This window comes from Pogoniulus pusillus, chromosome 39, assembly GCF_015220805.1.
Source record: "Pogoniulus pusillus isolate bPogPus1 chromosome 39, bPogPus1.pri, whole genome shotgun sequence".
Classification (NCBI taxonomy): Eukaryota; Metazoa; Chordata; class Aves; order Piciformes; family Lybiidae; genus Pogoniulus; species Pogoniulus pusillus.
In genome coordinates this window covers 4,177,446-4,204,461 of record NC_087302.1, presented here as the reverse complement: position 1 = coordinate 4,204,461, position 27,016 = coordinate 4,177,446, and the positions used below count along the sequence as shown (strand labels likewise).

General features: G+C 55.3%; 3 protein-coding genes across 4 annotated transcripts in view; 2 read left to right on the top strand and 1 right to left on the bottom strand.

Annotated features, from left to right (window-relative positions):
• SLC45A3 (solute carrier family 45 member 3) overlaps positions 1-1,235 on the top strand; it is a 42,546-nt gene extending 41,311 nt beyond the window's left edge. For both annotated transcript variants that reach the window (XM_064173542.1, XM_064173543.1), the window contains exon 5: positions 572-1,235. In XM_064173542.1, coding sequence (XP_064029612.1) covers positions 572-1,042 — 471 coding nt within the window. In that variant the 3' untranslated portion in view covers positions 1,043-1,235. The remainder of the gene's footprint in view (positions 1-571) is intronic.
• A 734-nt stretch (positions 1,236-1,969) lies between these two features.
• Positions 1,970-27,016, bottom strand: part of MFSD4A (major facilitator superfamily domain containing 4A) — a 98,962-nt gene continuing 73,915 nt past the window's right edge. Inside the window, exon 11 of the transcript XR_010308809.1 lies at positions 1,970-1,979. The gene's annotated coding sequence lies outside the window, so the exon portion shown is untranslated. The remainder of the gene's footprint in view (positions 1,980-27,016) is intronic.
• LOC135191399 (Krueppel-like factor 15) lies at positions 6,468-11,848 on the top strand. The gene is made up of 4 exons (XM_064173661.1): positions 6,468-6,553; positions 7,605-7,716; positions 8,631-9,645; positions 11,485-11,848. The coding sequence occupies exons 3-4, from the start codon at positions 8,738-8,740 to the stop codon at positions 11,648-11,650; spliced, it is 1,074 nt and encodes a 357-aa protein (XP_064029731.1). The 5' UTR covers positions 6,468-6,553; positions 7,605-7,716; positions 8,631-8,737; the 3' UTR covers positions 11,651-11,848.

Genomic DNA, 27,016 nt, shown 5'->3' with positions numbered 1-27,016 from the left:
AGGGAATCAGCCTTTTCTGAAGCCCTCCTTGCCAGCCAAAAGCTGCCTCACCAGTACAGATGTGCTGGGAGCCTCTTCTCTTCCTCCTCCTCCTCCTCTCCTCCAGCCTTTAGGCTTTTCTGCAGGGAGAAGCCCAGAGGCCAGAAGCTCTTCTACCCATCTGCTCTGTGCACATTGCTGGTTACACTGGAGTGGGCTGACTGACTTTGTGATGTGTCCAAAGTGGGCTCTTCCCCCTCACTTGTGTTCTGCAAGTGTGCCTCAGCTGAGTCCAGGTTAGGGCGAGCTATAGTCGGTGCCCAGATTCCCTTGGCACCCAATGAGGAGGTGACAACACAACCCAGAGCTCAGTGCAAAGTGTCCCCAAGCAGAGCCAGGGCTGGCTGTGGGCAGCAGCAGCAGCAGCAGATGCTGAGCCCCAGAGCTTCGACACAACAAAGGCACCACTTAGCTGGATCCCCCCAGTGAGTCAGGGGTTGCTTTGAGTCCCATGCCAGTTGGGAAGAGCCAGGCTGGCTCCTGGACACCACCTCCCATGGCCCAGCCTCACCTGCCCTCCTCTTTCCCCTAGGTGTTCCTGCATAAATACAAGAGCAAAGAGGAGGGAGACACAGCTCGACTGGACAAGAAACCAGCTTTCTCCAAAGGCCACCTTCCCAGCCAGAAGCTGCCTTACCAGAATGGACATGCTGGGAGCCTCTTCTCTTCCTCCTCTTCCTCCTCCTCCTCCTCCTCCTCCTCTCCTCCAGCCTCCAGCTCGGCTCTGTGCGTCAGCTCCTCCTGCGACGTCTCGCTGATGATGATGGTGGCAGAGCCAGACTCAGCAGCTCCTGGCCGAGGCATCTGCTTGGACCTGGCTATTTTGGACAGTGCTTTCCTCCTCTCTCAGGTCGTCCCCTCCCTCTTCATGGGGTCCATCGTCCAGTTTACGCAGTCGGTGACTGCCTACATGGTGTCAGCTGCTGCCTTTGGCCTGGTGGCCATTTACTTTGCAACCAAAGTGGTCTTTGATAAGAGCGACATGGCCAAGTGCTCGGTGTGATGTGGGGAGGCACAAGGGCAGCAGGTGGCAGAAGATCTCCCTCTGTGTGTGTGTGTCTGTGTGAGTGTGCGTTCAGGTGGCCACTCGTGTGGCACCTGCTGTCCCCACGCTGCTGCTGCAGCCCTGCCCTGGGGTAGTTGTGGGGCAGGGAGCAGGAGAGGCTGGGAGCAGCAGGGTTCATCTCAGGTGTAAATAGGAGGTGTTGTTGGGGGGGATGGGGGGGCATTGCTCTTTGAGCTTTCCAGAGGTGCCTTGCTCAAAAGAGAGCACTGCACAGCCAGCACCAAAGGGGTTGTATAGGGGGGAGAAAGGAAATGGACTTTTCCTTTGCTAAGAGGTGAGGTTTCTGCCCAGACATTGCAGTGGTGTGGGGAGAGGAGGGAGGAGATGCTTTGGCTCTCCTGGTTTTCAGTGGAGCTGTATCCCTCTTCCCCATCTCACTGTGGGGTTTTGTTTTCACTCTTGAGCAAGACTTCTGCAAATAGGCCACTGGGAGGAGATTTCCTTTGAAGAAAGTGTGTGGCTAAGTTTTGGCCAGAGAGCAAAGGGGGTGTATGTGTGTGCACACAGGTTGCCATCCTTCCCCACCTCTCCTCTGGCTGGGAGAAACCATTGAGGAGCAGAGTTACTACGTCTTGTTTTGGAAAAACAAGGTTAGGCTCAGCTCCAAGAGGTGACTTATCTTTTACCTATGCACCAGGTTGCATCAGCTGGAAAGGACTTCTTCATCTTTCTCCTCTTTTTAATGATTGTTTTTAGCTTGCCTCACACAGCTCTCAGTAACTCCTGACCTCTCCCTCCTCCCAACTCCTGACTGCTCCCTGCCCTGACAGTCTCTTGTGCCTCTTCCACACCTGGCCCCTGAAGGATGCTGCCATATCATGAAGCAAATCTCTTCTCAGAGAGCTGTCAGTGCTGTGGCAATGAAGTCCTGATCCTTGAGGTCCCTTCCAACCTGGTACTTTGAGTGGAACAGGAGCAATTCCCCTGCAAGGCTACCAAGGCCTGGGGTCACTGCTGTAGCAGGTACCTAGAGCTGGTGCCTGGCTCTGTTTGCCCTCAAATGTGTGTCCCCAGAGCAACCTTCTGGAGCAGCCTTCTCCTTCCAGACAGAAAAGCTTTTGCTGTGTTAGCAGACTGGCAGGAGGGCACCTTGCAGAGCATCTGCAGCCCAGTACCTGAGTGAACACAGTGCCCAGATGCTGCAAACAGCACCATAAAGAGGAGGCAGGCAGGACAGAATGTGCCAACAGCCACCCTGGCAGCTGCTGACAGAGCAGGCTAAGCCTGGTTCTTGGTGTGCTGGGCAAAAGGAGGAACAGGGCAGGAGTTCTTGATGCTGTTGTGCCTGTGGTTTGCTGATCCAAATTCCATGTTTTGTTTGGGCTCTTTTAAATCAGTTTGGTTTCCAGGCAGGAGCTGAGCCTCTTACTGAGGCACAGCTTAACAGGTAGCTGTGTCTAAAGTGCCTCTTGCTCACGTAGCTCTGGGTGGCCCCAGTGCTCCTGGATTTATTCCTAGCTCTTAGCTCTCAGATATGAGTCACCTTCCACTGGTAGAAGAGTGGCTGCAGCTCCAAGTCTTCCTGGCCAGTCCCATTCCCAATACAAGTGATCCAGCTGGAATCATTCTGCCAGTGGCAGGTTTCTTCCAAGAAGGAGTCAAGGTCCTGGGAAGGAGACATTGAAATGATCCCAACTCTGCCCACAGTGTGTAGAGGGAAAGCATGAACACATCCTTTGGAGTCTGCAGAAGAAGTTCACCCATCCTTAACTTGGGCTGGGGTAAATGGAGTGGTTGTGCCTGGCTTCTGCAGAGGTGTGTGGGCAGTGAGATGCCCTGGTGAGGTTCTGCTGAAGGGCAGAGTGTTGCTATTTCTGCAAGGTCCTGGCAGGCCATTCCTTGCTGTGGAAACGAGGTCAACTCCCCTGCTTGCTGTCTGCAGATGGGTCCTAGGAGGGCTTCTCCTAAGCTTTTTTAGACCTTTCTTTCCCGTAAAGGATCACTGCTTTGGTTTTATTTCTTCTCCAATTATATGTCTGCCAACCTCCCCTTCCCACAGCAAGGTTTGTGTGCTGAAATGCAGCTGCTCTGGGGATGGATTTGGCAGCTGCTCAACCACCTACAGGAAGATGCTTTGGGTTGGTTTTTGGTTTGGTTTGTGCTCCTTAACCCTCATCTCTGTCCACTTCTGGCTTCAGGAAGAAGTCTTTAAGGCCAAATGAGGTTCAACAAGACCAAGTGCAACTGGGTTGGGGCAATGCCAAGCACAAATCCAGGCTGGGCAGTGCCAGACTGGAGAGCAGCCCTGAGGAGAAGGACTTGGGAGTGCTGCTGGAGGAGAAGCTCAGCAGGAGCCAGCAGTGTGCACTTGCAGCCCAGAAAGCCAAGCAGAGCCTGGGCTGCAGCAGCACAAGTGTGGCCAGCAGGGCCAGGGAGGGGATTGTCCCCCTCTGCTCTGCTCTGCTGAGACCCCACCTGGAGTCCTGCATCCAGCTCTGGAGCCCCTGGGACAAGAGGGATGTGGAGATGCTGGAGAGTGTCCAGAGCAGGGCCAGGAGGATGCTCAGAGGCTGCAGCAGCTCTGCTGTGAGCACAGCCTGAAAGAGCTGGGGCTGTGCAGGCTGGAGCAGAGGAGGCTCCCAGGTGACCTTCTTGTGGTCTTCCAGGATCTGAAGGGGGCTCCAGAAAAGCTGGGGAGGGACTTTTGAGGCTGCGAGGGAGTGACAGGAGTGGGGGGAATGGAGCAAAGGTGGAGGTGGGGAGAGTGAGGCTGGAGGTGAGGAGGAAGTTGTTGAGCAGCAGAGTGGTGAGAGGCTGGAATGGGTTGCCCAGGGAGGGGGTTGAGGCCCCATGGCTGGAGGTGTTTGAGGCCAGGCTGGCTGAGGCTGTGTGCAGCCTGCTCTAGGGTAGGGTGTCCCTGCCCAAGACAGGGGGGTTGAACTCAATGATCTCTCCTTGGGTCCCTTCCAGCACTGACTGATTCTATTACCCCCAAAGGTGGGATGCTCCTTGGCTTGATGCTCCCAGTGATCAGTAGCCTCTGACCTGAGATTTTTCCAAACAGGTCCCTAGCTGAGTGCTGAAGAATCCTTTAATTACATTTTTAATGGTGAGGAGCCTTCACCCACGGAGCCTGCTCCCCATTCCAAGTGCTTTTGATAATTGAAGTGCCTAAAGAGTGCTTCCACACCAGACTTCAGGCATCAGGGGGCTGATGGTAAAATGCTTCATTACAGACATCCAAGTGATAAAGCAGCAGGCTGGAGGGGCAGAAAGCCTTGGTTTGGAACATGAAGGGAGGCAGGTCCTAGTGAAGGTGAGCACATCCCTCACACGCTGTCCCTGGCAGACCCCATGTGAACATGGAAGTCTCTCCAGGACTTGGCCACCCCATACAGCTCAGAGGGGTACAAGCTCTTCAGAGGCAGCTTCCATGAGCTTTTCTGTTTCAGGCAGTAGATGCACTTCTGCTTTCCTCTCCCGGCTGAATCGTGCTGGGGCCTCTCTTTCCCTTGGGTGGAGGAGAGGGTTTGAGTGCTGCAGGAGGGAGGATGGGGAATGGCTTATTTGCTGTGAGCCTGGTGTGAATCTCGAGGTCAGGGAAGGATGTCTGGATGCTGTTTGTTCTTTGGAGACCGTATGCTGTCTGCGAGGTGTTCGTGGTTAATTTATTCAGTAGAGTAATTATTTTGTATACGACGTCAGAGGAAGCCTTATTATAAATTTATATGGAAAGGAGGAAATTAAAGGTGCGGAAATGGGACGTGGTCATTGCGCTGAGCGGCCGCTGGGTGGCGCCGGAGCAACGGCTGGGTGGGGCGGGTTGGAGCGGCCTGGTGTTGGGCGTGGCTTGATTTGAAGGGGGCGGGGATAAGGCTGGGCGGGGCGGTTGGGCGGGGTTAAGGGCGGGGTTAAGGGCGGGTTCGGTGGTAGATGGAGCGAGGTCAACTAGGGAGGGGTGGAGCGGAGGGTAGGGGCGGGGTCGGTAGTTGATTGGCAGGGTCGGCTGTGGGTGGGCGGGGTTAGGGGCGTGGCAGGCTCCATGGGTGGGGTCTGGCCGTAGCTAGGTTAGGGCCGGGGCGGGCGCGGAGGGTGCCCGGCGCTGACTCTCGGGTGGGTCCTGGGTCGTTACCGAGCCTCACCCTGCGCCTCGGCGGCACCTGAGCGCTGCGGAGGGGCCGATTCTGCCCCCACCGAGGGGAGCGGCAGGTGCGGAGTCGCCTCCTGTTACCCGTCCCTGGCTTGAACGAGTTCCTCTGTGCGCGTCCCGCTGACTCCGCCAGGTGCTGTGCGAAGCCAGAGAGAGAGCTGTGCCTGTCCTCAGGGGCTTCGTGGGGTGGCGAATCCAAACCTCTAAGCCGCTTCCCTCAGCACCACATCCACGCAGCCTTTAAAGCCCTTCGGGGGTGATGACTCAAGTTAAAAGGCTGTGAAATCGAGACACAGAGCAAGCGACACCCGGAGTCAGGGGAGCAGCCGCGGGCTGCCTCTGCCGAGTGACCGCAGCACCTTCATTGTCAGGGCAGGCTTTGTTCTGTGGTTCGCTTTGAGGGTTTCCAACACGAAGCCTCACTCCGGTTCAGGAGTTTGGGTTCAGGCTTAAAAGCAAAGAAACTGCTCTCACTTTCTTGCCTTCCCCAGGGCTTGCTGACCTGGTAGACAAGAGCATGCTCCAGTCTCTTCTGAGCGGGTTACAGCCAAGGATCTCTTTCTGCTACCTCTCAGGGTGTCAGAATTGTCATTCTGCGTGGAAATATTTAACCCCAGACTACTGCCAGCACCATCAAACAAAGCAGGGAGGGTGGGAGAGGTGAGGTAACCATGGCTCCTCCGCCTGGCCAGCATGTCTGCCCTGTGCTGGGGCCAGAACAGTTGGGTTTGTTACCCCCATGCTTTTATCCATCACAAGATGCATGGCTCCTGTGGTGCCACACGGAACAGAGTGCCCCTGTGCTCCTGGAACGCCACCGCTGCTGGCAGAGGATGCTCCCTGCCAGCTTTTCTCCTCCCTGGGGTGCGGTGGGGCTCAGCCCATGCTGCCAGGTGCAGCTCCAAGGTCGCCCTAGAGCAAAAGTAGTCCTTTAAGGAGCCACAAGCTTCCTGCATAGCTCTGGTGAGGCCAGGAGGACCTCGTGGACCTCCTCATCACAGCAGCAGCACCTGGAAGCTCTGGACCCTGCCAAGCCCGAGGTGAAAAGCTGCTCCCAACTGGATGCCAGCTGCCTCCTTCAAGGACTCCCCTGATTTTTCCTGATGCCTTGGAGGAATTTGGGCTGCTTCCAGCACAAACGAACAGGGAAACGCTGGCAAACGACAGCAGGGTCCGAAGTGGCTCCTGATGGGCCAGCTCCAGCAGTCAGAGCGGGGACAGATCTGCATGCCCTTGGCCGTGCCCGTGCCCGGTGCCGGCAGCCAAAGGGGCCGGAGCCGAGCCCGGGGCGGAGCAGAACGGTCCGGGATCCGCCTCCGTGCTGCGGGAAGCGAGCTGCCAGCATGGACCGGAGCCCGGTAAGAGGGTACGGGGGGCACGGAGGGAGACAGCCGCTCTGCAGCGCTCCCTGGGGAGGATGCCGCGCAGAGAGGTGGCTTGGGGCAAGGGGGGAGCTTTTTCCTTCCTCTAGCACCCTGGGATGAGGGAAGCTGCTGGGGGCTTCCAGCCTGTGCCTGGCTCTGCTTCCCGCGGTGGGGTTGGAGGGCAGTAGTTGTGCCAGGCTTTGCCCACACTCACTTGTCCTTGGCCAGGTGGAAGCGTGGAGCATCCTGGTGTTGCTGAGAGATCTGCTACACCTGGCCCTGCTCACATCTGGCTTATTTAGCATGTTGTAGTTAGGATCATAGCCTCATGGAATGGTTTTGGTTGGAAAAGACCTCTAAGCTCATCCAGTCCAACCATTCTCTGGTTCTGCCAAGGCTGGGGCTAAACCATGGCCCTCAGCATCACATCTCTGCCTTTCTGAAACCTCTCCAGTGATGGGGATTCAGCCCCATCCCTGGCTAACCTGTTCCAGGGCTTGATAGCCCTTTCAGTAAAGGACTTTCCTCTAATACCCAACCTGGTGCAATTTCAAGCCATTTCCTCTTGTCCTATCACTTCTTACTCAGGAGAAGAGACCAACCCCAGCCTGGCTCTGGCTCTGACTTCTTTTCAGGGAACTGTAGAAAGCCAAAAGGTCTCCTCTCAGCCTCCTTTTCTCCAGACTAAGCACCCCCAGTCCCCTCAGCTGCTCCACACCAGGCCTGCTCTTCAGACAACTTCCAGTTGCCCTGAAAGGCTGGGTGAGCCTGGGTTTTGCAGCCACCCACCCTGAGTGCATTCACAGCTCTGAGGAGGTTACAGGTTTGGGTTTAGTCACGAGAGGAGAGTCATAACCTGGGCTGAGTTCCCAGCTCCTGCTTGTTGGCTGACCTTGAGCAAATCACTTTTTCTCCCTGCACTCAAACTGCACATCTGCAGGTTTCATACAGCAACAGAGTCCTCTCTGGGATCTGGGCAAGTAGGGATAGCAAAATGGAGCTGGAAAGTGACACTGACCTTATCTTGCAATGTGCTTCCCTGAAGGCCAGCTCCAGGTCCCTGTTTTCCTGCAGCAGCTGATCTGAGGATGACAGCAGTGTTGATGTGCCTTCTGCAAAGCAGCCTTGGCCTGGCAAGGCACTGACAGCTGCCACAGGTATCTGCAATGTCTGGCAGCTAGAGAGGACACCACCAGGCCACACATTTCACCTCTGTGGGGTAGGATGTTACTGTGAGGGGCCTGGAGCACAGCCCTGTGAGGAGAGGCTGAGGGAGCTGGGGGGGGGGCAGCCTGCAGCAGAGGAGGCTCAGGGCAGAGCTCATTGCTGTCTGCAGCTGCCTGCAGGGAGGCTGTAGCCAGGTGGGGTTGGGTTCTGCTGCCAGGCAGCCAGCAACAGAAGAAGGGGACACAGCCTCAAGCTGTGCCAGGGCAGGTCTAGGCTGGATGTTAGGAGGAAGTTGTTGGCAGAGAGAGTGATTGGCACTGGAATGGGCTGCCCAGGGAGGTGGTGGAGTGGCTGTGGCTGGAGGTGTTGAAGCCAAGCCTGCCTGGGGCACTTAGTGCCATGGTGTGGTTGGTTGGGCAGGGCTGGGTGCTAGGTTGGGCTGGCTGAGCTTGGAGCTCTCTTCCAACCTGCTTGATTCTATGTTGCCTCCACTTGGATGGGAAACTGAGGACCAGAGCTGACACAAGGTTCCTCAAGAAGGCTGCAGCACAACAGGAGACCTTGCTCAGATCTCCTTAGTCTCAGGACAGCAGCTTAGCAATCAAACCTTCCTGCACTCTGGTTGTGCTTTTCCTTGTGCTGTTAGTTCAACAGAATGCTTCACTCTTCTCTTCCCCAGGGAGGAACCTGACATTCTAGGATTCTATGAACCCAGCTTTTTGCAGCCTGTTGGTGGCTTGCATAGGAAATGGTTAGAATTGGGGGGGGGGCTGAGCAGAAGACTTTTTAAAAGGTCACTGCCTGGTTTTGATGCTTCCTTTCTAAGCCACAGCTCATTTTAGTCAGAGTTTGAAGTTTTCTTGCTTTTTAAATTGGAAATAACCTTGGTGGTGTCCTCTTGCAGATGAATGAAGACTTCCCCAGCCTCAGGAGGCCCAGCTGAGCTCTTCCAGAGCTTTCTGATCCAGCTGAGCCAAGGGTTTTGTATGGGCAGAGGACGTGAAGCAACAAATGGTCTCTGTGAGTTGCCAGGAGCTGCCACCCTCCTTGACCAGCTCTTCCCTGCTAGAGAGCTTTGCTGGTGCTCTGCAGTGTGACATGCCACCATCCCATCTGCCAGGGCATGGCACTGGAAGGGCATCCAGCCACCAGGAAGGCTCTGACTATCTCCTTGCAGGCAGCAGTTCCTCTGAAGTCACCCCCCTCCCCTTGTCTAGGGCACAGGGGGAAGACACAACAGCCCAAGTCACTCTCTGTGAGGCTCACCTCAGGCTGCCTGACTTCTGCAGCAGCCTCTCCCAGGACTTCATTCCCACCCTAGAGGAGATTGAGGAGTTCCTAAGGGAGGAAGCTGACTTCCTTAAAGATGAAGCAAGTGTCCTTCACCCAGCTGGGGAGGAGGATGAGCTCAAATCTGAAATCAGCACTGAACCACAGCCTGTCTCCAGGGTCCTCCAAGAAGATGTTTCTCAGCCCGGTGGGACAGCTGATGATGGCAGTGAGCAGGCAGCAGCCACTGGAAGCATCCCTCTTGTCCTTCAAATCCAGCCTCTCCAGGTGGACAGTAGCAACCCAGTGGCACAGAGTGGCCTCAGGGTGACCCAGCTGGTTATCAGCCTGCAGGGCCAAAACCTGTCCCTTCTCCCTCAGCTCCAGCCCCCTCTGCCCATCGTGGGCCAAAAGTACATCAGAATTGCCCCACTGCCAGTCGCCACCAGACCAGGGGGGCAGGAGGAGGTGCAAGAGGTGGAGGCAAAGCCCAAGCACCGTGAAACTGCCCCGACCCCTCTCCGTGCCCATCGGTGCCCGCACCCAGGCTGTGGCAAGATGTACACCAAGAGCTCCCACCTCAAGGCTCACTGCCGGCGGCACACCGGAGAGAAGCCCTACCCCTGCGCCTGGCCCGACTGCGGCTGGAGGTGAGGCAGCTCTCTGCCCCTGCTGGGCACCTCCCTCTGCTTGCCAAGCACCTCCCTCTGCTTGCCCAGCTCTCTGCCCCTGCTGGGCACCCCCCTCTGCTTGCCAACTATCTCCCTTTGCTTGCCCAGCTCTCTGCCCCTGCTGGGCACCTCCCTCTGCTTGCCAAACATCTCCCTCTGCTTGCCGAGCTCTCTGCCCCTGCTGGGCACCTCCCTCTGCTTGCCAAACATCTCCCTCTGCTTGCCCAGCTCTCTGCCCCTGCTGGGCACCTCCCTCTGCTTGCCAAACATCTCCCTTTGCTTGCCCAGCTCTCTGCCCCTGCCGAGCACCTCCCTCTGCTTGCCAAGCATCTCCCTCTGCTTGCCCAGCTCTCTGACCCTGCCAAGCATCTCCCTCTGCTTGCCAAGCATCTCCCTCTGCTTGCCCAGACACACTGCACTCAGCACTGGTCAGGCCAGGGAGAGAGAGACCTGGGAGTGCTGGTAGGGAGTAGCTGCAGAGCTAGGAGCAGCTGTGGAGCTGGTGGAAGGTAGAAGAGCCCTGCAAAGGGACCTGGCCAGGTTGCATGGGTGGGCAGAGGCCAATGGGATGAGATAGAACAAGAACAAGGGCAGGGTTCTGCACTTTGGCCACAACAACTCCAAGCAGCACTACAGGCTGGGGCCAGAGTGGGTGAGAGCAGCCAGGCAGAGAGGGCCCTGGGGGTGCTGGCAGAGAGGAGCTGCAGAGGAGGCAGCAGAGCCAAAGGCATCCTGGGCTGGCTCAGGAGCAGTGTGGGCAGCAGGACAAGGGAGGTTCCTCTGCCCCTGTGCTCAGCACTGCTCAGGCCACCCCTGGAGTGCTGTGTCCAGTTCTGGGCTCCTCCATTGCAGAGAGCTGTTGAGGTGCTGGAAGGTGTTTGGAGAAGGGCAGCAAGGCTGGGGAGGGGCCTGGAGCAGAGCCCTGTGAGGAGAGGCTGAGGGAGCTGGGGGGGTGCAGCCTGCAGCAGAGGAGGCTCAGGGCAGACCTTCAGGCTTTCTACAACTCCCTGACAGGAGGTTGGATTAAGGTGGGACTTGGTCTCTTCTTCCTAGTGACAAGTGATGGGACAAGAGGAAACGGCCTCAAGTTGCCCCAGGCAGGGTTCAGGCTGGACACAAGGAAAAAATTCTTCCCTAAAAGGGCTTTCAAGCCCTGGAACAGGCTGCCCAGGGAGGGGGTTGAGGCCCCATCCCTGAAGATGTTTAAGGCCAGGCTGGCTGGGGCTGTGTGCAGCCTGCTCTAGGGTAGGGTGGACTTGGGCTTGGCAGGGGAGTTGGAACTGGCTGCTCCTTGTGGTCCCTTCCAACCCTGACTGATTCTGTGATTCTGTGATAGTGGAGTTGCCATCCCTGGAGGGATTTAAAAGCTGTGTAGATGTGGTGCTGGGGGACATAGATCAGCACCAGACTTGGTAGAATTAGAGGTGGTTGGACTTGATGAGCTGGAAGGTCTTTTCCAAGCAAAATGATTCTGTCATTCTCAAGTTCAGGTGTGTGCTGGCTTCTGCCTGGGGGTGGTGAATCTCTGCAAGGTGTGAGAACAGACTGTGGACACCTCATCCCTGGAAGTGTTTGAGCCCATGCTGGATGGAGACCTTGGGCAGCTGAGTTTAGCAGAGACTGGCCCTGCCCACGGTGGGGAGGTTGAAATAGCTGCTCTCTGAGGTCCCTTCCAACATAAGCCATTCTATGACCCCATCTATGGTCATTCCAAGAGGCTGTGGCAGTCAGACCTCAGCTTCCCATGTGCCAAGGTCCTCACACTGCCTGTGCTCTGGCAGCAAAGGCTGGCTCCCCCACGCTTCCCTTCTCCTGCAGGTTCTCCCGCTCGGATGAGCTGTCCCGCCACAAGCGCTCCCACTCCGGTGTCAAGCCCTACCAGTGTGCTGCCTGCCAGAAGAAGTTTGCCCGCAGTGACCACTTGGCCAAGCACATGAAGATCCACAGAGCTCAACCTTACAACCAGGGTGGCAGCAGAAGTTAAGTGCTGCTTGCTCACCCTCGCGAGGCTGAGGGCAGGAAGCTCCAAAATCAGGCGAACCACCGCAAATTGCACTGTGCTAACCAAGAGGGGAGATGACTCCAAGGCATTCCAGGAGAGCCAGGGGGGAAGCTCTGCCCAAGGGTGACCTGAGTCTCTGGTTCTGCTGTCTCTCTCTTAAATACAGGTGATGGAATCATAGGCTCATAGAATGGTTTGGGTTGGAAGGGAGCTCAAAGCTCAGCCAGTTCCAACGTCCCCACTACAGGCAGCGACACTTCCCATTGGAATTGCTCAAGACCTCATCCAACCTGGTGCTGAACACCTCCAGGGAGGTTGTGGGGCACAGAAGCACCCAATGTGATCTTTGATCTGTGCTTCTGTGCTCCACAACCTCCCTGGGCAACCTGTGCCAGGGTCTCACCACCTTCAACCTGTGCCAGTCTCTCACCACCCTCACTGCAAACAACTTCTTCCTAACATCCACTTTCAATCTCCCCTCTGCCACTTCAAACCCATTCCTCCTCCTCCTCCTCTCATTACAAGCCCTTGTCAATAGTCCCTCCCCAACCCTCCTGGAGCCCTTTCAGATCCTGCAAGGCCACTCCAAGGTCTCCTCCAAGCCTTCTCCAGGCTGCACAGCCCCAACTCTCTCAGCCTGTGCTCAGAGCAGAGCTGCTGCAGCCCTCTCAGCATCTTGGTGGCCTCCTCTGGACTGGCTCCAACACTTCCATGTCCTGCTTGTGTTGGGGGCTCCAGAACTGTACACAGTCCAGAACTGTACACACCAAACCTGAGTTAAGTCAGGGTGAGTGTAGGGATGGGGATGCAGTCGAATGACTTTTACAATGTCCTTTAGCAGAGCTTGGAGGTGTCACCTGCCTGCTGCAGTGTGATAGGTAAGAACTGACCTACAGCTCTGCATCCCCTGGGCTGTTGCAGTCCAGCATCTCAAGCAGCCCAGCAGCATTTTGGAGACAGCCCAAGAGGATTTGTCCTGGCTGGACTCACTCAGAAACACATGTGCAGGAGCCCACCTGGCAGGGTAGCTCCAGGCAGAATGAGTGGATGGATGGATGGGTGAGAGAGATGGATGGATGAGTGAGTGAGTGAGTGAGTTGGATGGATGGATGGATGGATGGATGGATGGATGGGTGAGTGGATGGATGGGTGAGTGAGTGAGTGAGTGGGGTGGGTGGGTGAGTGGGATGGGTGGGTGAGTGAGTGGGGTGGGTAGGGATGGGTGAGTGGATGGATGGGTGAGTGGGATGGATGGTTGGGTGGGTGGATGGATGGGTGAGTAGATGGATGGATGGGTGGGTGAGTGGGATGGATGGATGGATGGATGGATGAGTGAATGGATGGATGGATGGATGTGTGGGTGAGTGGACGAATGGGCTGGGTGAGTGGGACAGAGGGATGGTGATGGGAGGTAGGTTGTGCTGTGTTGTGCAGAGCTGCAGTGGCTGAAAACATGCTTGGGACACGTTTCCCAGCGTGGCTGAGCTGGTTCTGGTCTTGTCCATAACTGCTTTGCTGTGCTGTGCTTTTCCACCTGGCTGGTGTCCTTGGGAGGTGTGATATTGTGGCTACAGTTGGAGAAGGATGAGAAGTGCATCCACTGAGCTCACCCAGTGATATGTGTGGAAAAGGGGGTCAGGAGAAAGGCAAAATCCTGCTCTCCATGCTGGGAGGAGAGAAGGGCACTATGGAGAGGTGCCAAGATGGACCAGCAGAAGAGCTGCTCAGGGTGAGTGTGCAGCTCTCAGGTTGCTGACGTCCTTCTTGTGTTTGACTTGTGGTTAATGAAAGGCCAACTCCTCACCACTGTGCCAACCTCCTGAGCCTTTGCAAACAGCTGGGAGGGAATGAGGTGCTTGCACAAACACAGAATGAGCGTCAGGAGCTGGAGGTGGGCAGCCTGCCCTTCCTGCCTGCCTCTGCCAGCCTGCCTGAAGCTGATATTTAGTGCCACCTCCGGTGTGCTCCTGCCCTCCTGCTGCCACCTCGCTGCTCTTCCAAGAGTGAGGCTTCACACATTGGTCTCAAACTGCCCTGGAGCTGGCTTTGGGGTGAGGAGTTGTTGGGTTGTACCCAAAACAAGGACAAGGAAATGAGCTCAAAGCTCTTTTCCCTGCCCTGTGGAGGGCATGTTTGTACAACAGAGAGGTTGTCCTTGGGTGCCTGCAACCCTTTCTATGTGATGAATCTAGGGAAGGAAAAAGCCATGGATGTGGTGTCCTGCTCTAAGGGTTGGTCCCAACCATCTTGGGATGAGACACCCAACTTCTGTGTGAGAAGCACAAGCTTGTAGGGCAATCTAACCTAGTGACAGCATTGTGTGACTGGAGATGTTTGCTGCTGGTGGTGCCTGCTTCTTCCTCAGCAGTGACCACAGCTTCTCTCCAGCTTGGCTGAGAAGCTCTCACAGTGTGCCTTCAGGAAAAGAAGGAGCAGGGCAGCTGAAAACCCCTGCTTCATTCTTGATCTGGAATATCTGGGGACACTTGTGCTGCCCCTGCAGGAGCTGCTGCTGCTGTGGAGACAGGAGAGGGATGGGTTAGGGCACTTCCCACCACAGAGCTCCTCTGGCATGCTGAGGGTCCCCACGATGAAATTGTTTCTCCTGCTGTTTGCTGTCCCTTGGCCCTGCCCAGGATCTGGTGCTGTGTGTTGCTCCACAAGGACCAAAGAGAGAGATTTGCCTCTCCTGTGCCTCTGGCCCCTGCACACAACAAAAACATTCTCCAAAGTGGAAACTTCAGCATGCAAAAATGATGTTTCTGGAGGGGAGAACTGTCCCTCAAGCTGGCTTGGGGCTTGAATTCTTCACTAGGAAAACATGCAGGCCAGCAGCTGAAGGAAGGCTCCAGACTGGCCAGCTTCCAGCCACAGCATCCTGGGGAATCCACTTGAGGCTGACCCAGCTGCAAGGCTGCAGCCTGAGGCACAGAGAACAGAGCTGCTGGTGGGTTTCCAAAGAGCTGGCGAGCCTGGGATGTGTGTTTCCTGGAGAACACCTGCACTGCTTTGCTGCCCTAAGCCCCAGGCAGCAGGGGAAGGCTTGCCACAGGAAGAGCTGCAGCCACACTGCTCTATTCCAGACCCACTGGGAGGGCTGGTTTCTGGATCCCAGCTTCAACTCCTTCATTCTTAGCTCATCAGTGGCTAGGAGTGGATAAGCTGAGCAGAAAGCAGCTGCCTGCAGCAAGGATTCTTTCCTCTGTGTGTGTGCAAGTGGACATGTGTCAGACCTGCAGCCCTCTCCTTGACTCTGGAGAGAGCTCTCTGCCCAGGCAGCTTTGGCAGCAATGAGCTGCAGATCTGGGCCTGCCTCAGGCAGTCAGTGCCCTTCCAACACAGCAGGAGTGCTCCCACCTCTGCCCTGGCATGGCCAAGCGTGACCAGACGCCAGCAGGAAGCACAGCCCCGGCCTGAGCAGTGCCAGAGCCTGAACGGTGAGCCAGAGGCAGCAGGTATGCAGCAGCCTATTTTGGGATGTCCTTTGGTTTAGTGCATTTTTTGCCTGCCTAGGAATTTACTTCATACCCTCTTTGCTCCAGGGCTCTCTTTGGAGGCCATACACCAGCATGACTCATGCCCATCTCCTCCTTTTATCTGTCCACTCCTTCCCTTCTCTCCAGACTCTTTCACAGCACTCCCTGCTCAGTTAGGACCTGCCCCATCCTGCCTCCTCCTGCTCTCAGCCCAAGGCAACCAGGCAGACTGTGTGTTTCCCAAGTGTGAAGCAAGAGCAGCTTTGCCTCATCACTAGTCCAAGGCCCTTCTCTCTTCTCCTGCAGCTTATCTACTGAGCAGCTCCTGCAGAGTCCGTGCTGGGGTGGCTCTGCCATGGAGGATGGGGATGGGAGCACTGGCAGCAGGGACTTTGCAGCTCACCTGGTTGGTTCTGCCCTCCCTTTTAAACAAACCACAAAGGGAGAGAGGAGAGATGTGTATAAAATCAACCACCCCAGATAGGTATCTCTGGTGCAATGTGTGTTAGAGTCTCACCTGCTTCCCCCTGGGGACTTGGAAGGGATGGTTGAAAAGGTTTACTGAAGGCTCAGGAATTACCTGTCCTTTGCTCCAGTGAGGATGGTTCTCCACAGCAGAAACATTCACTGTGGAAGTAGAGATGAGATCACAGCATCACAGAATGGTTGGAAGGGACCTGAAAGATCATCCAGTTCCAACCCTTCTACCACAGGCAGGGACAACTGCCACCGGCTTAGGTTGCTCAAGGCATCATCCAACCTGGCCTTGAACACCTCCAGGGATGAGGCATCCACAGTCTCCCTGGGCAACCTGTGCCAGTCTCTCCCCACCCTCACAGGAAAGAATTTCTTCCTAACCTCCAGTCTAAATCTGCCCTCCTCAAGCTCAAAGCCATTGCTTCTCATCCTAGCTCTACAAACCCTTCCTGGTCAAGAGTCCCTCTCCAGTAGACTCCTTCAGGAACTGGAAGGCTGCTCTAAGGTCTCCCTGAACCTTTCTCTTCCCCAGCTCACTCAGCCTGTCCCCACAAGGGAGGTTCTCCAGCTCCCTGATCACTTTCATGGCTTCCTCTGGACTTTCTCCATCACTTCTATGTCCTCCTTGTCCTGGGGACACCAGCCCTGGATGCAGTGCTCTGAGTTTGTGGCATCAGGAGGGGATCAGGACCCTTCTGTCTTCCCTCAGCCAAACCCATACTGGAGCTGCCAGAGGTGACACAAGGTGTCCTCATGCCACCCAGGCTGCTGGGTTATAACCCTGGCTCCCCCTCTGACAGTGCTATTAAGGGAATGGAGCTGCCTACCTGCCATGGCACCTCTGCTATGAGGACAGGCTGAGAGAGTTGAGGTTCTTCAGCCTGGAGAAGAGAAGGCTTCCAGGAGACCTTGCAGTAGCCTTCCAGGATCCAAAGGGAGTCTACAGAAGGGCTGGGAAAGGACTATTGACAAGGTCTTGTGATGAGAGGAGGATGATGAGGAGGAGGAGGAGGAATGGGTTTGAAGTGGCAGAGGGGAGATTGAAAGTGGATGTTAGGAAGAAGTTGCTTGCAGGGAAGGTGGAGACCCTGGCACAGGTTGAGGGTGGTGAGACCCTGGCACAGGTTGAGAGTGGTGAGACCCTGGCACAGGTTGCCCAGGGAGGTTGTGGAGCACAGAAGCACCCAATGTGATCAAAGATCACATTGGGTGCTTCTGTGCTCCACAACCTCCCTGGAGGTGTTCAGGACCAGGCTGGATGAGGCCTTGAGTGACCTGTCCTAGTGAGAGGTGTCCTTACCTATAGCAGGGAGGTCAGAACTGGCTGAGCTTTGAGCTCCCTTCCAACCTAAACCATTCTATGACTGATTCCATGATTCTCTTGCATCCCTGTTGTCGGAGCAGGGCTGGGAGGAACTGGTTGCCTTTGTGCCTCAAGTGCAAAGCTGTCAGGTTGCTAAGCAGTGCTTTTTAAGAACCCAAAGGCAAGCAGACAGGAGGTGTAGCAGGGCAGGACGTGGGAGAGCACAAAGAGGAATTCAGGAGCTGCTGCTAAATTTGCAGCTGTGGCTCCGGATTTAGCCCCGCGCATGGTGCAGGAGGCCTCCATCTCCAGCAGCCTCTGCCAGCACTGACGTCCCCTGAGCTGCAGCCCACGTGCAGCTCGTGCTGGCTGCTCATCCTCCAACGTGAGATGAGGACCACTTTGGTTTAAAGCACCTCTAGGAAGATCTCAGGATCAGAGAGTGCATCAGAATGGGAAGGAGCCTTCCGAAGGTCGTCTCGGTCAAGCCCATTTGCAGTCAGCAGGGACCCTTCCAACCACAGCATCTGCTCAGGGGCACATCCAGGGCTCTTCTCCCAGGCAAGCAGCAACAGAATGAGGGGACACAGTCTCAAGTAGTGCCAGGGGAGGTCTAGGCTCTTGTGTTTATCACATCAACTGGGAACCTTTCCCCTCCCTCCCTCCAAAAAATAAACCAGAAAGCAAAATGCTTTACCTGCACAGGCAGCAGAGAGCAGCTCCTAGGAAAGGTGCATCCCTGCGAGCAAGCTCTTGTGTTATAGCCTGAAACAAGAAGGCTTTGAAACCAGCAGAGATTTGGGGCTTCTGGGGAGCAGCAGCAACCAGCACAGCAGAGGCAGAGCTGCTCTCTGCAGAGGGAACCTGGAGAGCTGAAAAGCTGAGTGCAAAAAGGGTTGAGAGGTGCAAACTCATTGGCAGCTTGGGCAGGAAAGAACACTTAGTGCCATGGTCTAGTTGACTGGATAGGGCTGGGTGCTAGGTTGGACTGGATGATCTTGGAGGTCTCTTCCAACCTGGTTGATTCTATGATTAAGGAGGGGAACTGAGTGACTTCTCCACCTTCTTGAAGGTGCTCCTTTAGCTTCAGGAAAAGCTTCTGGTGGTTATGGGGCTCCTTCTGTGACTTGTAATACTCCATCCTGCAGCATCTTTGGGAGCTCTGTGAAATGAGGATCTCCCAGGGAAGCACATCCTGGGTGGTAACTCTAGGAGGGGCACTGTGTCTGCCTGGGTTGTGAGCAGGGTGGGAAGCTGCTCTGAGCCCAAGCCACAGCAGATTCCCTGCCACAACCTTGTCAGTTGATGATTAGCACCATCTAGGCCTGCATGGCAAACCAGCACTGGTGCACACCTCTTGGTAGAGCTTCTGTAGGGTCAGGGGGTGGTTGGCAGCCCCAGAGCCAGATTGTCCCACTGCCCATCCCTGCTGCTGCCTGGCTCCTGTCCAGCAACACAACACCAACATTGGCACCTGAAGCCTCATTGATCCAAGAGGCTGTTGAACATTAAGGAAGACTGTGGCCAGCAGGACAAGGGAGGTTCTTGTGCCCCTGTGCTCAGCACTGCTCAGGACACCCCTGCAGTGCTGTGTCCAGTTCTGGGCTCCTCCATTGCAGAGAGATGCTGAGGTGCTGGAAGGTGTTTGGAGAAGGGCAGCAAGGCTGGGGAGGGGCCTGGAGCACAGCCCTGTGAGGAGAGGCTGAGGGAGCTGGGGGGGTGCAGCCTGCAGCAGAGGAGGCTCAGGGCAGAGCTCATTGCTGCCTGCAGCTGCCTGCAGGGAGGCTGTAGCCAGGTGGGGTTGGGCTCTGCTGCCAGGCAGCCAGGGCCAGAAGAAGGGGACACAGCCTCAAGCTGTGCCAGGGCAGGTCTAGGCTGGATGTGAGGAGGAAGTTGTTGGCAGAGAGAGTGATTGGCATTGGAATGGGCTGCCCAGGGAGGTGATGGAAGCCTCATCCTTGGAGGTGTTTAATGTCAGGCTGGATGAGGTTCCAGATAGCCTGATCTAGTGTGAGGTGTCCCTGGCCATGGCAGAGGGGTTGGAACTGGCTGATCCTTGTGGTCCCTTTCAACCCTGACTGATTCTGTGATCCTATGAACATCAGAAGTGGATTTTGATTAATGATTCTCCCCTCCAGGGTCCAGCAAATGTAGTTCTTGGTGTAGTTTCTGGTGGTTTTAGCAGCAGGAAACTGGCTTGGGGCAGGGAAAAAACCCAAATCTGGAGCCTGAAGTTCTCTCAGAACAATAAGAAAGGGTTTTTGTGGGCATGGGACCACACAAGCTGGAAAACAGGCAAACATTTGGAGGAGCCAAGAGGGTTGGTTGAGCATTCTGATGCCAGCCACCAGCTGGGGCAGACTCTGGCCCCGGGAGCTGGTGGTGGGAGCCTGGTGGAGAAGGTCTGCAGATTTGTCAGCAAGGTATTAACCCTTGGGTGGCTCAGCAGCACTTCTTGGGCCCAAGTCTGGAAGCCAAAGGGCCAGGAGCCCCTTGCTGGTTTGCATATGCCCTGGGATGTGTTTCAAGCCCTTCTGAAGCTCCAGCTAAGCATAGAACTCATCATTGCCTTGCAAAGAGGTGGGCTAGACCATGGGCATCAGGTGCAGGAGCTCACACCTGATGCTCTGCACCCCTCTGCTTGCTGTCAGCAGCTGAGCAGGCTCAGGGGCAGCTCCCCAGAGCTCTGGGAACTGAAGGGTTAAGGGCACAGCAAAGCTTAACGACCAGCAGAGCTAAATTACAACAGCTGGATGACTTCCTGCTCCATAATCAGCTTTTGGACGAGGCACAAACTCACTCCCAGGATGGCTGGGGCAGGAGAGAACATCTCTGTGTCTGGAAAAAGCTGATGGTGGTCCTGTGGGGCTCAGTGATCCTCACCTCAGGTTGGATGCTTGCTTTTAGGATGGACTTTGGACAGGTTGCTTGCAGGGATGCACCTTTCCTAGGAGCTGCTCTCTGCTGCCTGTGCAGGTAAAGCATTTTGCTTTCTGATTTATTTTGGGGGAGTGGGGGGAAGGTTCCCACTTGATGTGATAAATTCCCTGGCTGAAGCCCTGGAGGGTGGGGGGTGCTGGTGGTGTGGCCAGAATCAAGCAGGTTGGAAGAGAGCTCCAAGCTCAGCCAGCCCAACCTAGCACCCAGCCCTGCCCAACCAACCACACCATGGCACTAAGTGCCCCAGCCAGGCTTGGCTTCAACACCTCCAGCCACGGCCACTCCACCACCTCCCTGGGCAGCCCATTCCAGTGCCAATCACTCCTTCACGTGGTTTGAAGCAGCAACTGGGCAGTGGCACAGCAAGGGCTTATCCTTCTCTGCTTCCCTGGAAAAGCCTTTTTTGGCTCAGCATATCTGTGGTGAGAGTGGAGGTGGGGATCAGGGATAGGATTTGCCATCCCTGGCTCTGTGCTTGCTTTGGGGAATGTTGCTTTTTCTCTCTCAGCTGCACCAATTTCTCCTCGGGTGCAGCTTCACAGCTCCTTGTTAAGAGAGCCGAGGGTGCTTCAGTCTCCTCCTCACCTCTTCTGCTTCCCAGCTGGGGCTGTCTGCCCAGGCAGCAGGCTCTGAAGCGAGGTTCTGGGTGCCACTGAAATGGTCACCATGCACTCTGACTTTGCCCTCTCAGCACCAGTTGTGGTGCTGCTGGTGAGTCAGGCCAGCAGGAGAACTGAGGAGGGCTTTTATTCAGGAATCTTTATTCAGGATGTGGAAACTTCCCAAGAGGAATTGTGTGCTTACTGGGGGAGAAGGGCTGTGTAGATATTCCAGCCAGGAACTAGTTTGGCAACAGTTGTGTAATGAGCAGAGATCCTCTGGTGCACAGCTTTAGGGCTTAACTTCCACAAGCATCTGAAACCACCTCCAAGCCTACCTGAGTCAGTGGAGAGCAGCCTTTCTCCCACTCCCTTTCCCATTCCCTTTCTCCCAATGCACTGAGTGGGGAAGTTCTCCTGCAGCTGGAGCATCCTGCTGCTTCCTCTGGGGCATCCCTTTGAGTGTTAACAGCTGGTGTCTGATCTGGGCACTGCAGTTCTTGCCAGAGAGAGTGATTGGCATTGGAATGGGCTGCCCAGGGAGGTGGTGGAGTGGCTGTGGCTGGAGGTGTTGCAGCCAAGCCTGGCTGGGGCACTTAGTGCCATGGTCTGGTTGGTTGGGCAGGGCTGGGTGCTAGGTTGGGCTGGCTGAGCTTGGAGCTCTCTTCCAGCCTGCCTGATTCTATGATTCCTGAAAGCATCTCAAAGGGAAGTAAAAAGAGAGAGAGCAATGCCTGGATTTTGGTTGGAAAATTTCCCAACCAGCCAAATTTCAGAGTCATAAAATCACAGAATCAACCAGCTTGGAAAAGACCTCCAAGACCATCCAGTCCAACCTATGCATCCAGTCCAACCTTTGCTTGATCTAGAGACAAACTATCCCCCTGAGAGCACAGCCTCCTGCTAATGAGGCATCAAACCTCTCCAAGCTGCTTATTTCACTCCTTTTAGATTCTCAGACCTCATGCAGGCTTGGAGCTGCACCAGAGTAGCAGCTCTGTGCTCAGGAGCAAGGCCTTGTTGGGCTCTCATTAGCTGTTGCCCAATTTTCTGGCCCTCCCTGCTCTCTCTTGTCACTCTCTCAAGCCAACCACCAGGGAGGTGATGGCCAAGTCAGAACCTTGCAGTAAGACTTCTCCTTTGTGATAACTCAGTGCCTTCAGAAATCTCTGCCCTGTGTTTCCCTAGAACTGACTTTGTCCTTGCCTCAGAACCTGCAAGATCTCTTTCTAGGTGCCAGCATCTGATTAACCTTCACCTTAAATTCCAACTGGAATGTGTGTGTGTGACTTTTCCCCCTCCCCCCTTCCTCTGCTGCCTCTTTAAAATGCTTTTGTGTGTGAGGTCTTTACACATGAGGGTTTTTTTTTTCCCAAGCCCTGCCTTGCTGCTTGCTTGATTTTTCTTCCACCCTTTTGTCTGTCCTATATTTTCCCCCCTTGTGATGTTGTCTAAGACAGGAACAAGCCCACGTTGTGTTGCAAACCCACGGCAGGGAAAGAGGAACAAAGTGAGAGTTCCACAAAGTGGGAAGTTTATCATCCCCCTGCAAAAAAAAGACACTTTGCTCCTTGGGGGGAGTTACTCCAACTGTAAGGCCCTGAAGTCCTCTGGATGGAGAGGAGGAGACTTTTGTGTGCTGCCTTTCTTCCACAGCAGCCTGGTGCTGTGTTTTTGGGGTCAGCCTGGGCACTGTGTCCTAACTGAGTGCTGAGGCAATGTGGGATTTTTGGGGTGTGCTGTTGGATCTGGCTGCTGGCAAGTGGAGACAAAGCCAGGGAAGGACCTGGAGTTGTGCTTGGAGATGGAGCTCTGCTGTTTGCCTTGCAAAACATGTTTGGACCCCACCTGAGTCTGTTTTGTGTTGAAACAGCAGGTTTGTGTTCACGTGGCTTGTGAAATGTTCCCTCATGAAGCTGTATCTGTATATAAGTCATGGAATGGTTTGAGTTGGAAGGGGCCTTAAAGACCATCTAGTTCCAAGCCCCCTGCCACAGTCAGGGACACTTCCCACTAGGTCCTCATACAGTTTCAAATGAGCACCTGAAGCTAGAAGTGCTGCATGAAAGAAACAAGCTGCTGAGAACAGAGCTGTGGATCACCAGATGGAGATGGCAGCATCTTAAGGCTGCAGTTGCCCAACTTCAGACCCATTGGGCATGCAGGCAGGAGCCATCCAGTGCATCACTCACCACATGCCTAGAGAGCTCTGTCCTCAGCCTCATCACCCCCTCAAGATGAAAGACCACTACAAGTTAGGACCTGTTGGAACAGGGCTGCTTTGCAAGTAAGTGATGCTCGGTGCCAGACGAGGAGAAACTGAAAGCAGTGGTGTGGTGTGCACCAGTTCTGGAGCTTGGTCAGCAGCACACAGGCTGCAGGAGCTCTTGGAGCAAGCAGCTGGTTCCAGGAGTGCTCCCTGAGCTGTGCAGAGCCCAGGTGCTGGCCCCTTCCCAAACAAATGCCTTTAGCTCTGTTTGAGGTGCACACAAGGAGATGTTGGCACACCTCCCACGTGTGACTCTGCAGGGAGAGTCTGAGGGAGCAGAAGGCTTTTCTTTATAACCCTCTTTGGGTTCTCATTTGGTGTGGAGGAAGGGAGATGTTGGGATGAGCAAGAGAGAAAGAGGTTGGGATGGACAGAGGGAAATGCTTGTGGTGTGTTTGCAAGCCTGGCTCACCTATGGAGCGTTACCACCCTTGAGCCATCTGCAGCACAGCTCAGGAGGAGGTGAGGAGGCTCAATCCATGGGAAAAGAGCCTCTGGAGTTTCAGAACTTTGTTCTGCTCCTGGCTTGAGCATTCCCAATGGAAAAGTGGACTTGTTAACTCGAAGTGCTCTATGGAAATAATGACTGATGCTTTCCATAGAGGGAAAGAAAGCAGCACATGCTGAAGAAACTGACTCTGGACTTCCAGGGAGCATATTCTTACCTTTTGCTTCCCTTCTCCTCCCTGCCCAGCCTCCCTCAGGCTTTTTTGAAGTGGAGGTGGGAGCAACAGAAAACATTCACAGCCTCACAGGATGTTAGGGGTTGGAAGGGACCCAAGGAGAACATCCAGTCCAACCCCCCTGCCAGAGCAGGACACTCCTCTCTAACACAGATCACAGAGGAACACATCCAGACAGGCCTGGAAAGGCTCCACAGAAGGAGACTCCACAACCTCTCTGGGCAGCCTGTGCCAGGGCTCTGGGGCCCTTCCAGTAAAGAAGTTTCCCCTCGTGTTGAGGTAGAATCTCTTTTGCTGCAACTTACACCCATTGCTCCTTGTCCTGTCCCAGGGAGCAGTGAGCAGAGCCTGTCCCCCCCTCCTGGCAGCCCTCAGATACTTATAAACATTTATCACATCCCCTCTGAGTCTTTTCTTCTCCAGACTAAGCAGCCCCAGGGCCCTCAGCCTCTCCTCATCAGCCATGCCCTCCAGTCCCCTCATCATCCTCCTAGCCCTCCTCTGAACCTTCTCAAGCAGATCCCTGTCCCTCTTCAACTGGGGAGCCCAAAACTGAACACAGCATTCAAGATGAGGTCTCAGCAGGGCAGAGTAGAGGGGGAGGAGAACCTCCCTTGATCTGCTGGACACTCTGCCTAATACACCCCAGGATCCCATTGGCCTCTTGGCCACAAGGGCACATTGCTGTGCCATGGGTTAGCCACCAGTACCCCTCAGGTCCCTCTCCTTGAGGCTGCTCTCCAGCAGTCACCTCCCAGCCTGTCCTGGTGGAGTTCATTATTCCTCCCCAGACGCAGGACTCTGCCCTTGTCCTTGTTGAACTTCACCTGGCTCCTCTGTGCCCAGCTCTGCATTCTCTGAACCTCCTTTTAAAAGGTGGCAGTTAATGCCTGTAGATAATTAAATAATGGCCAGCAGGGCTGAAAGCTTCCTTCCCACGTCAGAAAACATGCTCTGGGGGAAACCCCTCAGCAGTCAAAAGACATTTTGGTTCCTTTCTCTGTTTTTATCTCCTCTCTGGTCCCCTGAGACTGTGCAGCAAGTGCTGATAAAGGACTACTTAAAGATGTTGTGAGATGCAACATTGGGTTCCTGAGTTTACAAACCTCCTTTCACTTCTCTTGGTTGTCATCTAGCTCCATGGTTGGAATCATCTGAAGATGAGCTGATAAGGATAGAGGATTTGCCTTCAGAGAAGCAGCATTAGCTGTAGCCAGAGCTGCTCAAGCTGCCCTGGGGGCTGAGCCACAACTGGTGCTGATGATGCTTCCCAAACACAGCTGCCCCTGTGGTGCTGTGGCTTGTACCCACCTACTGAGCAGGATCTAAGCCTGTGAGGAGGCAGCTGAGTGGAATGTGCAGGGCAGACTTTGGACTGAGGCAGCTTAACCTTTTACCAGCATGTGTCTAGGAAACCAAAAGCTGCATATTTTGGCCTCTGCAGTGTTTGACAGTGGAGTGCTGCTCACATTTGTTTTCTTCACTGCCAATGGGTGGGAATCTGATGGCAAAGGCAGCGAGGGCTGTTTGCTCATGGCAAGGGAGTGGAGGAGAGCTGCCTCCTTGGAGTGCCACCTTCTGCTCCTGGTGCCTGAGCCAACAGACAATAACTCTGCTCTCAAACTGGTGCAGAGTGAGTTTTTCACAGGTACCTCAGGAGCTTGGAGCCAGATGGGGGTTGGTCTCTTCTCCCCAGTAAGAAGCGATAGGACAAGAGGAAACAGCCTGAAGCTGTGCCACAGGAGGTTTAGGTTGGAGATTAGGAACAATTTCTGGGCTGCAGGAGCAGTCAGGGGTTGGCACAGGCTGCCCAGGGAGGTGGTGGAGTCTCCATCCCTGGAGGGGTTCAAGAAACCTGTGGGCATGGCACCTGGGGATATGGTTTAGTGGGCATGGTTGGACTGGGTGATCCTAGGGGGCTTTCCTAACTGAAACAATTCTATGATCTCAGTGCTAAACAACCTGACTGTGGGGACTCAAGCATGGGCATGGGCTGCTTTAATGAGCTTTGATGCGATTAAAGCCTCTGCAACCAGCCTGGGATTGCCTCTCCCTTCTGTTCAGCCTGCTGAGCATGAAGGCATTGGTGCCTTTGCCACCAGCACGCTGGGCTGAGCCATGGAAAAGAGCCAGGAGCAGGCAGCATCCACAAAGCCTTGGCTGAACCCTGCAGCCCTCTGCGGGGAACTCACCCAGGTAGCTTTTGGGAAACCAGTGGCACGGTGCCACCAGGCTTCCCAGGCAGAGCACAAGTGCCTGGCAGTGCCCTTCTCCCGGGAAGGAAGGTTCTGATGTGCCAGGTTCCTAGGCTGGAGCAAAGCAGCGAGCTCTGCTGGGCACAGCAGCAGCAGCAGTGCCTGAGGAGTGACTGCGTTGGGATGTCTCCTCCTGAGCTCCAGACATCCCTTTGGCCAAACAGCCCCCGGGTTCTGCAGGGTTTCTCTCTGTATTTGTTTGACAGTTCAAGTGTTTCTTGAATGTTTAAAGCATTTTGGGTGTTCTGCAGCTCCCTTCCAGCCTGAATCCCCTCCCCTTATGTGACCTCCTTATGTGAGCTCCTTTTATGATCAGGTTACCTGCCTGGTGAATGTGGGGCAGGCTGTGGATGGAGTCTACCTGGACTTCAGCAAAGCCTTTGGCACTGTCTGCCACAAGAAGCTCCTGGCCAAGCTGGCAGCTCATGGTTTGGACAGATTCACTCTGTGCTGGATCAAGAACTGGCTGGATGGCAGAGCCCAGAGAGTGGTGGTGAATGGTGCCACATCCAGCTGGCAGCTGGCACCAGTGGTGTTCCCCAAGGATCAGTGCTGGACACAGTCCTGTTCAATGTCTTTATTGCTGATCTGGAGCAGGGGATTGAGTCCAGCATCAGGAAGTTTGCAGATGACACCAAGCTAGGAGCAGCTGTGGAGCTGTTGGAGGGGAGCAGAGCCCTGCAGAGGGACCTGGCCAGGCTGCATGGGTGGGCAGAGGCCAAGGGGATGAGACTGAATAAGGCCAAGGGCAGGGTTCTGCACTTTGGCCACAACAACCCCAAGCAGCACTACAGGCTGGGGCCAGAGTGGCTGAGAGCAGGCAGGCAGAGAGGGAGCTGGGGGTGGTGGGAGAGAGGAGCTGCAGAGGAGGCAGCAGTGCCCAGGTGGGCAGCAAAGCCAATGGCATCCTGGGCTGGCTCAGGAGCAGTGTGGGCAGCAGGACAAGGGAGGTTCTTGTGCCCCTGTGCTCAGCACTGCTCAGGCCACCCCTGGAGTGCTGGGTCCAGTTCTGGGCTCCTGCATTCAAGGGAGATGCTGAGGTGCTGGAAGGTGTTTGGAGAAGGGCAACAAGGCTGGGGAGGGGCCTGGAGCAGAGCCCTGTGAGGAGAGGCTGAGGGAGCTGGGGGGGTGCAGCCTGCAGCAGAGGAGGCTCAGGGCAGAGCTCATTGCTGCCTGCAGCTGCCTGCAGGGAGGCTGTAGCCAGGTGGGGTTGGGCTCTGCTGCCAGGCAGCCAGGGCCAGAAGAAGAGGACACAGCCTGAAGCTGTGCCAGGGCAGGTCTAGGCTGGATGTGAGGAGGAAGTTGTTGTCAGAGAGAGTGATTGGCATTGGAATGGGCTGCCCAGG

Bases quoted from the DNA above. Each gene is read 5' to 3' on its own strand.
- LOC135191399 (XM_064173661.1), top strand. From the start codon at position 8,738: ATGGTCTCTGTGAGTTGCCAGGAGCTGCCACCCTCCTTGACCAGCTCT. The intron at 9,646-11,484 runs GTGAGGCAGCTC...CTTCTCCTGCAG, and splicing joins TGGCCCGACTGCGGCTGGAG to GTTCTCCCGCTCGGATGAGC.